The following is a 13481-nucleotide window of genomic DNA, read 5'->3' as shown; positions in this document are numbered from 1 at the left end:
ACGCTCCCTGCACCGTACGTTTACCCACCGACGAGATGATAATGGAGTGATCGATGGATTCCGATTATAATAACCCCAAATCTGTACTTGTTTGCTATAAACCGCTCGGCGACACCAAACAAATACCCAAAGCAACACGTGTCGGCTTCGCTGAGTTCCATATGCCACGACTCAGGCTTCCGTGTGGATTAGGCGCATCGTCGGTCCCACACCTCGTTTCGACCTCCACGTCTCCGTTTCCATCCGTTCGTGTACACGGTTCAGCCTTCTGCGGGATAAGCGCGGACACGTCATCGTCAGCTGATTCACGATACAAAGTCGGCGACATCTCGTTGTTTCTTGATGCCGAGGCCGGAGCCGGTGGGTTTCTCGCGAGGACGGTTTCGTTAGTTTCATTGCTCCCTCCCCATTCCCACCCAAATCTCGGTAGGGTTTCGCATCCTCTCTGCTTTTTGTCTCCTGATTTGGCGAATTCTTGTGGTTCTTGATTGGATCGCGGTAGGAGAAGCTGCCGCATGGGCGATTATTGAGGTTGTGGCGGTTAGGATTCGCCGTGTTTCATCAGATCGTTCCGTGTTCGGTCGATGGAGACGATGCAGCAGCACTCGGCGGATCGGAGATCGACATATCTCGGCGCCCTGACGCTAGAGATTGAGAGAAAGCTCCAGAAGGTGAGGATTCCGATTCTTGGGTCGGATTTCGTTTCTTCCTCTTTCTTTTTCTTGCTTTTGGTGATTGACGGTCGAATCTTGAAATCTTGGTTCGGATAGTAATTGCTTTCTCGCACCCTAACGTTTGTCCAAATAAGTGATGTTGCTTTCACAATAGCGGTTGGTCTTTTTGCAGGCATTGATTTCACCAAGGCAACGACCCGAGTTGCTTCAACAATTATTTGCTGATGTAGCTTTGGAGGTTGAGGATCGTGCTCGAGGTGCCACTTCCTTCTTGTGATGCTCCAATTTGCAAGAATGCCTTTGTACAATAATCTAGATATCTTGTTTTGTGTAGTATACTTTGTTGAAAATAGGTCTTCAAAGTACCTGCTAATTTTTTTGAAAACCATTTCTCTGCTGTTTTACACCTTGTCTTTAACGTTGTACATGTGGATACTGATTGCAGAGCTTTATGAATGGCCAAGATTTCAGAGATCTAAATTTAGGTAGTTAAGAACTTGTCGAGTTTATAGTTTTTTTTTTTTTTCCCTCAACTGCTTGCTATGAACGATTAGAAGAATTTTAGGGGTTTTGTGATTATGAAGATGGTCTCATTTGTACATTGTAAATTAACTAGAGTGGTAGTCATCTTTGTGTCTGGTATCATTTTATCATATGTAGAATTTGACACTTCATAGAGATATTTGAGTAACTTAAGAAACTTTTTTTCTGAGGGTACATTAAAAAATACTTATTGAATGTTGTGAGAGAGATTAACATTATGTGATACTTGAATTATATACCAGTGCAGAGAAAGAGGGTAAGATATTGGGGTTCGCAATTTTGTGTAGTACATACACTAAACAATTTAGAAGAAAACTTGTACTATCCACCTTCCCTCTTCCGTCAACTTGTGAATTCATGAACTGGTGTTGGAGATGTGATGCAAGAGAAGAGGAAGATAAAGTGGCTGATACATATCAGGAGTTGTGTATATACTATGGCATGAGTAGTCAATTGCGCTTTTTAAAGTTTAACGGACTTAAGGAATTCTCTATGTTCAGTATGCAGTACATTGGTACTGACTCCAAAGTGTTCTTTCAAACAAAAAGGGAAAAAGGACAAGGGTTTCATGAATCCTAGGAAGGCTAAAAGGAGGCTAAATAGGTTTTCAAACTTAGGAATGGACGTGACTGATGCAGACTCATGCTCATGGTGAGGCCAATGAAAATTGTAGGAATTAAGTTTGATTATGGCATCATATAATAATATAGTATTTAAAGTTGTATATTGAGATTAAGTATGACAAGTGTCATAATTTTGAAGTCTGAGATGTATAGTGACACAATTTTGTTCCGATAATGCCTAACTTTTCTATATACACTGTCATTGATTGCTTGAAGACAGTATCAACCAACTAAATAAACATTTTTTTCAATAGCCTATTTTTTACATTCTAATCTCCTGTATTTTTTCCACTGAACTTTTGGCCATCTGTTTGTTTTGTTTTTTACCTTTTGTTTTACATCAAGTATCCTGGAATGTGTATATATAGTTTGTTATTGCATAAAAGCCTTACAGTAGCTCTGTTTGTCTTATCTTTCTGTTAAGGCTGGGGTTTAACTTGTAGTTTTTGTAAATGTTCTTATGTGATAATCAAACAAAGAACACAAATTGAACCCACAGGAAGAAACCAATAGTACTGCATGAACAAGGGTTGTAACTTTTAAACATTTCTTTGTGATAGATTCAACTTTCATGACCTTTGAGCCCCAGTGCTTGATAAAGGGATATGAATTAGTAGCTTGTCTTCGGGCTGTCAAGTGTTTAATTCACTAGCTTCGTTGGTTATGGACCTTTTTGACCAAGAAAAAGAACCAGAATTTTCTTGGATGTCATTCTTGATTGCTTGTTGCAAGAAATGTTGCGGTTTGTTTTACCTGAAATGAATTGATTCTACAGTTGCCATATTCTCAACTTTTGGTTGGGAAAATATATGGATGTATTGATAATAGTGGTTCAGATACTATCTTTTGAGTTCATTCCATATCTAACAAGATCTAGGTGCTATTACATAGATGATTATCATCTATATCTATACTCGAAGCTAAATTTTATTATCTGAAACTTTGGATATAGATATGGATCTTGAATGAGCTCTGTCTTGATCTGGATACTTGAATATGATAAATATAAAAAAAATTATCAAACAAAGCTAAACTGATTTTATCTACTTAATTGTCTTTTGTTATTGGCTTTCTGGTTTAGTTTTCCTATCCAGGAAGTGGTACTGAGAAGAAGATCATGGATTAATTTTCCATTGTGAACATATCTAATTCATGCACTTATTTAATTATGATATATAATCACAAAAAAATATTCAAGCCAATTAGAATTTCACGCTTGGTGTAAATTTTTTAATAATTAGCCACAAGTTTGACTTGGATGTGCTGTTTTTGCAAATTGGAGATTATCAATTATTATGTTTCTATCTTGTCTGCTTGTTTTATGCCTGCACATGATATACTTTATGGAATTGATAACATCAAATCCATTTAGATTCAAATTTTTTCGTAATGTGCCTTGCAGACATGATTTTCAAAAAGGATGAAGACAAAATTACCTCTGCAGATGATGGAATTGAGAACCATCTGTGTTTCTATGATGTACTTGCTGATTATTTTGTTGGCGAACCTGAAAATGGAAAGCACATCCTTGATTTAATTGTTCAACTTTGGAGCCAATCTTTTGTGTCACATATATTTGCGCTCATATTCCATAAGTGGGTATGCTTTGCATTGTAGAAATTCTTTTATGCAACTAATATATAAGAATGTTTATCCATCTAGGCTTTATTTGCTTTGAGTACTTTCATCCTATGTTTTCAGTCCCTTGTGCATGTCATTTACTAGCATCTATTTCCGTGTTTTGGTATATTTGTTATGGTCATGATTATTTATCATTCTGTGATGTGCCATGCATATAATGTTGTTGTGTCTTGCCATACAATCTAAATTTATATCTGCAAAAATGAATGAATTCTCTAGAATAAGGAACTTCTCATCACTGCCATGTGAACAATCTCTTCAATTTAGTTAGACTATCAGGAATTAGATTGCTGGAGGCTGTCCTGTAGATTGTATCGAGGAACAAATGGTACACTTATAGCAGGCAATACTGATAGATTTTATGTCGTAAATGTATCAATCTAGGAAAAGTGTCCTACAGATGCTATTCGAAGGAATGAATGACACCTATAACAGGCAATGCTGACAACTTTTATGTTGGGAATGTCTCAATGCCTTTTTTAAATTATTATTTATATGCATATATACATATATCTTGTATATAAATATTTTACTAATTTGTTGTTTCTCCTTCCAGTTATTTGAAGTCTCTGTTGAAAATTCTGAAATGTTGCTACGTTATGGATCTGCCCTTGTTCAAGGTGCTACCAATGTTTTCTGGTACGTGAGGATTTTTTTATCAAACAATTGATTGTGGTTACTTCCTGATTGACTGTAACTGGTATACATAGCATGACAATTTGTGTAGCCATCACAAGTGTTAGGACATTACAGATTGCTGTAGGATGACAGTTTGTGTAGATAGTATTTGCATCTACATTGGTAACTTTCTATATTTTATATTATAAATATGTTCTGTAAATGAGTGTAGACAATCTTATTAAGGTCAAATTCATTGGTAATCGAAAACTTGGAGGGACCAATGTATAAGTTAATCATGAATATTATACATTTTTTCGAGATTGTCCAGAAGAGAAATCGAAGAAGATGTTTATTTTGGACATAGTTACTAAAAGATTATAAAAAGTAGAATGTAGTTTTTATTGACTTGGAAAAAGCTTGTAATAGAATGTCTATGAATTTACTGTAATGGGTTTTAGAAAAGATTTAAAGCAAGGTTTGAGTACTCAGGACCAGTATGATTTGGTTAGTATATAGCGACCCAATCATGGATAGGTTATATAGCGACCCAAGCTTGATAGCCAGTGTCCTTTTTCTTATTTTTATGATGATATCATATTGTACAAGTTGCTATAGTGTCTTGTAGCATACCAGTCTAATAAACTGGTAATGGACTGAGAATGTAAACTATGGAAAATACATTTAGTACTTATATAATAAAATATATGCATAATAGAGTAGTCAATTTAAGGACTGTCGTAATTGTGTCTACAAAGTTATTGGAATGGTCTTGATGGCCTATGTTGTTTAATAATGATATTGTTTGATTGATGTGAATTTAATTTGGATATATCTTATACTTGAATTATGTAGGCAAACATTAGAAAATAAGATTTTAGAATTTTGACTAAGACTAAGAGCAAATGTATTGAGTGAATAGTATACCTGACAGTACAAAATAATGTTGTTGTTTATCTTGACATAAAAAGTTGTAGTATAGAGTTTGTGTTTTGTAATTGGGTTCGTTAAAATTTCATTCTGAATAGTATGCCTTTTGTAGTTGATACAATTACTATACTTCAATATTACATTCTCGTTTACAACACTGTTGGTGATATCAGAAGTAAATGAGTTGAAAATAGTTCTTCGAAGCTGGTTATGGTGTTGTATTTTTTCTTGCACATTGACTTGATTAAGATGTGATGTAACTTTCCTATTAAACAAGTTGGTCACTTTGAGAACCATGGGCCTACCTAAGGGAAGCCATCATGCATATTCAAGCTCTTTGGTTTTCTTTTTCCATAAATGTTTCTTGAAACTTTATTTGTTTTCCTGTTGTCAGGATTGACATCCAAACAAATAGGAAGAGATTTTTTCCCTTGTTCAGTGTAAGATACACAGCTCCTGGATTATTTTCCAATGATGCCTCGTATGTTTCCTAAGCTTAAAGTTGAATTTTTTTTATTTCCTTTTTTCTCAGTATCTTCTTCAGGAGGTTGCACTTGTACCCTATCGCAGCAACAAGATCTCTTTGCAGGTTTTGCTTTCAGTATTTTCTCTACCATTTAATATTTTGTTCATTTTATTGCATCAAGTTAAGTGAAGCAGGGCTCCTATCCTGTATAGTAATATAGTATTTAGTTTTATTACCAAGCATATTCTTAGCATTATTTTTTTTTTTTAGGCCCGTCGAGATCTCTGTCTTCTTCTCTCCAGGTTCTTATTCTTTTACAATCTAGGTGCGGCTTTGTTAACTTGTAGTACCACATTGAACAAAGTATTGTCTGTCATTTAAAGTTCTCAACTTTGTAACTAGCAGATGACTTGCTTGAAAAGTTTCTGGGGCAATTTCCTGGTTTCCCAAATGCTTTTTTGGTTGGAGGCCCAGCAGATATATTTGTGATTGAGCTTGCAGATCAGGTTAGTCATTTATGTTAGAAGAATTTGTTTGCTCACATAGACAGCATTATTGATCACCTTTTATATTATTGTGTTTTTCAGCTTCAGAAGCTGAAAGTAGAGCCTGTGCTTTTACATTATCTCTCCCGTATGAGTGCTCTTAAAGGTTATATTTATTTCAAGTGGCAATGTGCACCTATGCTTTATGTGACTGACCCTTTAGCTAGAGTTGTAAATATCTGTCAGTTACATTCACAATGCTGCTTATTGTTGTGGAAATCTGTGTAGGACTAGAACTGAGGATGACAACAAGTACAAGGCTAAAGGCATGCTTGTACAGCTTCACTTCTCCTGGAGGACCTATGTATCCAACAAGAGTTGTACGTCATGCAGCTTGGGATACTTTGGATCTGCTCTTTCCAGTAAGTAGTCTTTTGGTGACTGAAACAAGCTAACTTAGGATGAATAACTTAACATGTTAGCATCCATAACAAACTTAGGAAGAGTAGGGGACAGCATGACATAAACATGACAATCATTAATGATTTTTTTGTATGTTGCTATAAATGAATAATTTATGGTAAAAATATGTTTTATATAATTTGGATTATCTATGGTAATATTTGTGACTCTATGAAAGCATAGTTCCCAGTGTCAAAATTTGCAACGGGTTAAAAGAGTATTCCACATATAGAAGTTGTTTAAGGATATAGTTACCTAGCATTCTGATGGGTAGGTAGAATCACAATCTAAAATTTTCTTTTAAACTATGGGGTACATTATGGTCGATACAAGTTGTTAGTTGGGGCCTAACCTTCAAAGGATTGTTTTTCACAGATGAAAACCTCCCGATATTAGACTGCTGATATTCTTTATACCTTTATTGCCTTTTGGGTATCTATCTATCTGCCACGGCTTTGATAAATAGAAATAGCAAATAAAACTTTTTTCTCATGTGTGTGGTTACGTTTTTGTTGCAATTGCGATGGACCTGAGATCGTTCTCGTGTGTGTTTACTCCCATCGTTTATGGAGATTTTGTCTCAACATGTCTTACATTTATTTTTCTTGCCGATGATAGAATGCTTAGAGATAACTTGAATTTGTTCCCTTTTCTTGTTTGCCCCCTTTTATTTTTATTTTTTGGTTTTATACTACTGTATTCTAATTTTCTCATGGCATAGGTTGGGCAGTATCCACGGCACATCATAAGCCTCTTCTTTCGGTTGCTTTATCCTTGGTACTGGCCTTCTTCTTGTTGGAACTTCATCATGACTTGCGTCAGAACTGTTGTATTCTACATACTTAGGATAATTGGCTCAAGTTGGGAGAACATGAGAAAATCAAAAGATTCCTAGTGTCACGCCGCAAGGATTTATTATCGTCTGTTTTTTTTTTTTTTTGCCCCCTTTTTTTCTTTTCCGTTGTGTTGGTTTATCGCAATGTTTTCATGCGGTGGCCTCAACAATCAGAGCATTTTAGCAGGAATTAAAAAGGATGTCTGATGCAACATTTGTGTTCTGTTTGGAGACGATGCTAGTAATGTTTGGAGAAAAACTCCTCACCCCCTTTCAGTTCAATCTTTGATAGTAATGTTTAAAATGACGAATGACGCTAAAAAGCAACACAGTTCTGGAAAAATGTCGCAGAGACGCCTTCCCTGGAAAATTGGTTCGGCTTCGAAAATTAAACATTTTCATAATTACTGAAGCCCAAAAATACCAAAGAAACTTTTCATACTTCATCAACAAACCACTATATCAATTACAAACGTCGTAAAACCTTGGATGTATGTGATTTACATAAAAATTCAACCGGCGACCTGTCAACAAGCAGAAGATGGCATGGCACATTTACGATGTACGAACAGGATGACCCAGCTGTACTAGATTCGATTGTCATGACAATAGTGAGACCAGTGCCGAAGGTGGCACGGACTCCCTTTAGATTTAACATGTCCAGGCTCCTGTCACCAAGACTTAATTGGCACAACATATTTTAACAGTTGCAAGTTTCAACAACATATTTTAAATTTCTCAGTATATATGTTCTCCCTCACTTCGAACCCAAGTCAACAGTGAACAAATATTGGATAGCTGATACGATTTTGAATAAGACAATAAAACCACTATAGCCCATAGAAAACAAACTTTCCACTATAATGATTATGCTATCGAAACAATTAATTGCTTACCAATTCAAAAAAAACAAAAAAATCTTCAGAAACCAATAAACTTTAAGCCTCCTGTGGATCTCAGCCACCTCAAAAATTGGGAGCCCTAATCAGAGTTGTTATTCATTATGTCCATGAGAAGTAAAAATAATTTCAGCTTCATATTTTTGCATAGGCTATCAAAAGAGTTTGACATCTTGTGAACTGACCAAACTAAATAGGTAATCCAAACGTAAAATGACACTGTACTTATATAACTTTAATGTCTTATCCACAGAATTAAGAATGTGAATACTAAAATGCTCAAGTACATGATACATACACCCAGTAGGCATGACCCTTCACCATTATTATTGACACAGAATAATTGACACAGAATAAGTCTTACGTGCATCCAAACTTTACAATGTTAGGAACAACTACCAAAAGCTGTGATACTTGGCAGCAAATTTGTTAGCCTATACCTTTGTTACCAAAGGTTACATTAAGGTCAGACTGCTTTGACATGAACAGAACTCTTCAAAATTAGTTCTAAGTAACTCATAAAGCAACCATACCTGTTCTCATCTCTTCGTACCTTCACTCGTAGCAGAATGTTCCAGCAAAGGCAGCTAGAACTCGATGTCCCATTTAAGAAAAATCAATTCATATACCAACATTATACAGAACCTCTCTTTAGCTTGCTATATTATAATATAATTGAGATGGCTCTGCCTCCTGGAAGATGGGCTTGGCTAGTTGTAAGGTTCCTCATCAAAATATACAAGGTAACAGCAAGTCAATCAAACCAATCCATATTGACCAATATATGCCAATATAACTAACTGAACCATTACATGGACCAAGCTATAACACAGTACCTGTTCGTACCACCTAGAATGTTTACCATATCAGGCATACAATCCAGTTCTTTATTCAGCACACCAAGTTGTACCAAGCGATAAGCATACTGCTCATTCCTACCCCTTTAAACCCATAGACAGCCCCCCCCCCTCCCTACCTTTCCCCTTTCTTTGCCTTACACTCTCAATATCACTATCCAACCTTTTTTCGCTCGCAATTTGATGTTGATTTCAAGGATATCAAGGTTAAAAACTCAAGACATTTAAGCTGTCCTCTCCAAAGCAAAACTTCATTTTTGCTTATTTCTATAATGCCCCGAATGCAGTTTTATTTTTGTGTTTGCTTATGGTCTTACTCTTTACTCATGACTCTTGCCTAAAATTTGTCCTTTGTAGATCTATGCTTCATTTTAGCTTCGCATAGATTTATTCATATTTCTTGTACACCAATCTAACATAGATTTATTCAAATTAGATCTGCTCAACTTGCTTATGTAGATCTATACAACAATTTAATCTCAATAAACTAATTTCTTATTATACAAAGCTAGTATAGATCTACTCAAGGCTGGATGCAAGGATGAAATCCAGACAATCAATCCTCTATAAGCTAGAGCCACGAGTCAGTCTCAATCATCAGGCCAGCACAACAAGGGGAGCAGTCGCTCATTGTACTTGGTTAACTCATTGGATATCATCAACCAACAACTTGACTAGGACGACAAGACTTTTGTATCATATACTTGTCTCCATAAGATTTGAGTGACAATAAGGTAGATATCATGGCATCCACCAATGATAGTGGTCTATATCATGGGTCTTACACTCCAATACATGTACATTGTACATGGAGATGTAGAGCATGAACTGGTGTTAGTATTTTACTCACTCCATCCAGGATGACCATCATGGTGTTAGATCATCTAACTAAATAAGTTCATATCAGGAAAGACAGGCACAGGAAAGATGGTTGATGGCTTCAAGATGAGAGAGCCTAACTGAAATTAATTAGACAAGATATCCTCAAAGTCATAGCCTTCTTATTAGTGTGAATTCCATGGTCAAAATAATCCATCATAGCCTTCCTAGTAGTGTGAATTCCATGGTCATAAAAAGATGCAGATGATTGAATTCAGCTTATAGAATCTAAAGAGTCATATGGCTCGCAACAATAATGTAATGACGGCAATTCTACTACCCAACAACCATCATGGTTGCAAAACTCAATATCAAGTTACTATCCCTAGTTCTCACGGTCATACTTGCCACAATGTCGAGATAGTGGTTTAAACCCAATTAGCCCAGATGACCAAAATGTCACCTATATTGCTTCTGATTCAACAATGGCAAACTGCAAATCAATATTATATGTTGTAAGAACAGTATCACGTATGGATGTATCAATATTATAATATTGACCTCCAACTGACTAGCTTTGCGGATCTAACCCACGTCCCAATCAGACACGACCATCATTTTGACATAACAGCCACTAATACGGTATAACTTAAAACTTCTTTAAGTATATATATTTATAATTTTTTGAGTTATAGATTTGTTCATGTATCATGAACCAAATACATCCCATTATGGAAGCCTATATGCATGTGTTCTTGACATATGACTAATATTAGATCTTAGAAACGTATTTTCATTCATTATTGATGAAAAGAAATCTAAATATAGCAATTTGTAGAGATCCAAAACCAATAGATATAAAACTGATATTAATATCCTTGCATCATGAGTTAGAATCGCAGAAATACTCTCAACCAGGAACCGTGAGATAAGTTACATGCACATAATCTCCTCAAAATCCAATCTGCAATTTTTCTATTTTTTGTCAATTTCAATTGAATAACTAGTCTCAAAGACAAAACATTTGACCTAGATCCATTATGTTGTGGTAAAGAAATCAAAGAATTCACATGAAAAGAGAATGTACAGGATGTTAACCATGATAAAGTAGAAATTTTATACCAAATAAATCTAAAAAAGACAAAAAAAAATAGTATAAGAGGCCATTGTATAACACTTTATGTAGCCTAGTGACCTAGTCGATTACAAGGCCCATTTATCTGCTACTTGGTAGATATGACTGAACTGATAGTTGAGTATATTTTATAGCATGAAGTATACATAAACTGGATATTGGCTAATAAATTTATTTAGACTATATCTAATGAGAAATTTATGTAGTATCACATCATTGGACAATTAACTAAAAGTACCAAGTGGTTGGCTTCAGATGTTAAAAGCTAAAAAATTAATATACTTCAAAATTTTACAAGTAACCAAATTTAATTTGATAAATAGATCTAAAAAATCACAAGAATAAATATTTAAAAATTTAAGTAAAAAGTTTAACTATTTGACTTTAGTAACTACAAACATATATTTCATAAAAAAAAATAAAAATCAAAGAAAAATTATATAATAGATAAAATATTCTAAATATTGTTTTTGAGACAAATCATAAATCCAATGGAATGACTACTATCTTCGATTAATGCCCTTTATTAGTTTTTTATTTCTATTTTTTAACTTGAGAATTCTTCTGATATCTTTTTTTATTTTCAATTTTTTTCTATATTTCATTCTTTTCAAATAAGTTCCAATTCCTTTTTAGTCAAAATCTGATCTCTTAATCCACGTTAACCAAAACAATAAGAAAAAAGAAAACCAAAAAGAAACTCCAACGGATGATTTTCCTCCAACACCAAGACATTGTAAGAGAGGATAATCAATTCAAGGATGAAACTGACCACCAGAATCCATTTTGTATCACCTATCTTTTAAGGTAGATTACACCTAATTATGTCATATTTGCATAATTCTAATGCCTGAGAAAGATTTCACTTTGCAATGATCCCTTTGAAATATATACTAAGTGATATGATTAACCAAATAATGATTCAATAGCATGTCCTACTGAGAAATTGAAAATCGGATCTAACATTCAGATGGTTTAAATACGCTTTCAGTTTACAATACACACACTTATTGCTTGAGGCGCATTTGCGACAGTGGACAACATGCAGGACATCTACTTCCAATGATGCTACATCTCCTACTAATCTGAAACTCCAAAAATAAATCATATTCCAAGACCACATTTCATGGCTATCCATCCACACATATAAACCTTTTCCATCATAATTTGACGAATTAGCAAGAACACACTGTCATTCAGAAATAGATTGGCACAACCTAACCTAAAAATCCATACTCTTGGAGGAATTTACAGGATTGGCAGAACCAGTAGGACTAAACCACAAAATAACCACAGAGAGATCTGCCGTGTGATTTCTACAATGCATTTCCAAAAATAATAAGATCCATCACCTGTTCTAGTACCTCGAATTGGAGGAGAAATCCTGTTTGTGACTCGAGATCTCTTGTCCCACCCTTTTCAATTAACCTATTTCTTGATACTTCCTCGAGTAGGCTTCAACTAGTCGGGCATAAAATGTCAAATGTTGTCCTCCTACAAAACTGGCACTAAAGATTTTATGGTCACAAACTTGGTTTATATACGCAAGACATCAGTTCCAAAGAACCAGATCTCTGTCAAGCAGTGCAACCAAAACAGATTACGACATTAGATAAATCTTGTCTGGAATCTTTAAAACTTTAATCTAATTTAAAGGAAGAGCACAAAGAAATTTAATTAGATCATAATCTTTCTACGACGACGAAGGGCAAGAAAGATTATGCAGAAACGAAAAGAAAGATTGCCTTGAGAAACCCTAGTCGCCGAAGTGGAATAGCAACCAATCTGATCCGAGAAGATCTCGTGCTGCCACACCGTGTCAAAAGCCTGGGCCGGATGTCCAAGAAACCCCAAGAATCGATGAGGGTTCGATCGGACATGTCGCGAGGGACCAGACCGGAAGCAGATCATCGGTACTTACGCCATCCAAGTAAAAGGCAGACCCATTCCCCGAGCGCGTTCGCAACCGGAGAATGGACCGGCACCGCCAGATCACCCTCCAAGGCCCCGACAACCGGCGTAAGACTTCTCGTCTTCCTCATGTTGTCATCGGGACCCATTCCACAAACGCGAGATCACCCTCCATAGCCCCACAAGTCTTCGCGTCTTCTTGATGATGTCATGGGAAGACATGTCCAAGGCCGTGGTCGTCATCGATGGATTCGCCGCTGCCGTCACCACGCGATCGTAGGCTGGGATCGGCGTGGGAAGGATTCTTGGGGGAGAGAGACAGCGACAGAGAGGGGGTTCGATCAAAGTCTCTTCGCTCCTCGAGGTTTCGAAGACAGCAAGGTTTGTTAAAAAGAGAATATATATACATATATATATATATATATATATATATATATATATATATTAATTGTGTTGAAAATTTCTTTCCTGTAGCCATTAGGATGATTTCATGCTATATCTTAGATAGTTTTGTTTGCATTAATTCCCTGAAGGGTTTGGGAAGTGCAGTGATAGAAGCATTCTTGGCTTTTTCTTTTTGTTT

General features: G+C 35.7%; 1 protein-coding gene across 3 annotated transcripts; it reads left to right on the top strand.

Annotated features, from left to right (window-relative positions):
• Positions 1-269: 269 nt before the first annotated feature.
• On the top strand, positions 270-7559 carry LOC135581553 (uncharacterized). Of its 3 annotated transcripts, none has more exons than XM_065189304.1 (12): positions 270-426; positions 503-671; positions 847-931; positions 3243-3439; positions 4038-4120; positions 5424-5469; positions 5562-5618; positions 5766-5820; positions 5901-6001; positions 6083-6146; positions 6269-6402; positions 7164-7559. In XM_065189304.1, the coding sequence occupies exons 2-12, from the start codon at positions 585-587 to the stop codon at positions 7335-7337; spliced, it is 1083 nt and encodes a 360-aa protein (XP_065045376.1). In that variant the 5' UTR covers positions 270-426; positions 503-584; the 3' UTR covers positions 7338-7559. The 3 variants fall into 3 exon arrangements, with proteins under 3 accessions (XP_065045376.1, XP_065045377.1, XP_065045375.1); XM_065189305.1 differs by having other exon boundaries at positions 272-426; positions 509-671; XM_065189303.1 differs by having other exon boundaries at positions 306-671.
• The last annotated feature ends 5922 nt before the right edge of the window (positions 7560-13481 follow it).

This window comes from Musa acuminata, chromosome BXJ1-6 (assembly GCF_036884655.1).
Source record: "Musa acuminata AAA Group cultivar baxijiao chromosome BXJ1-6, Cavendish_Baxijiao_AAA, whole genome shotgun sequence".
Taxonomy (NCBI): domain Eukaryota; kingdom Viridiplantae; phylum Streptophyta; class Magnoliopsida; order Zingiberales; family Musaceae; genus Musa; species Musa acuminata.
This window is presented reverse-complemented; position numbering and strand designations above follow the sequence as displayed.

Bases quoted from the DNA above. Each gene is read 5' to 3' on its own strand.
- LOC135581553 (XM_065189304.1), top strand. From the start codon at position 585: ATGGAGACGATGCAGCAGCACTCGGCGGATCGGAGATCGACATATCTC. The intron at 932-3,242 runs GTGCCACTTCCT...TGTGCCTTGCAG, and splicing joins GGTTGAGGATCGTGCTCGAG to ACATGATTTTCAAAAAGGAT. The intron at 6,147-6,268 runs GTTATATTTATT...AAATCTGTGTAG, and splicing joins CCGTATGAGTGCTCTTAAAG to GACTAGAACTGAGGATGACA.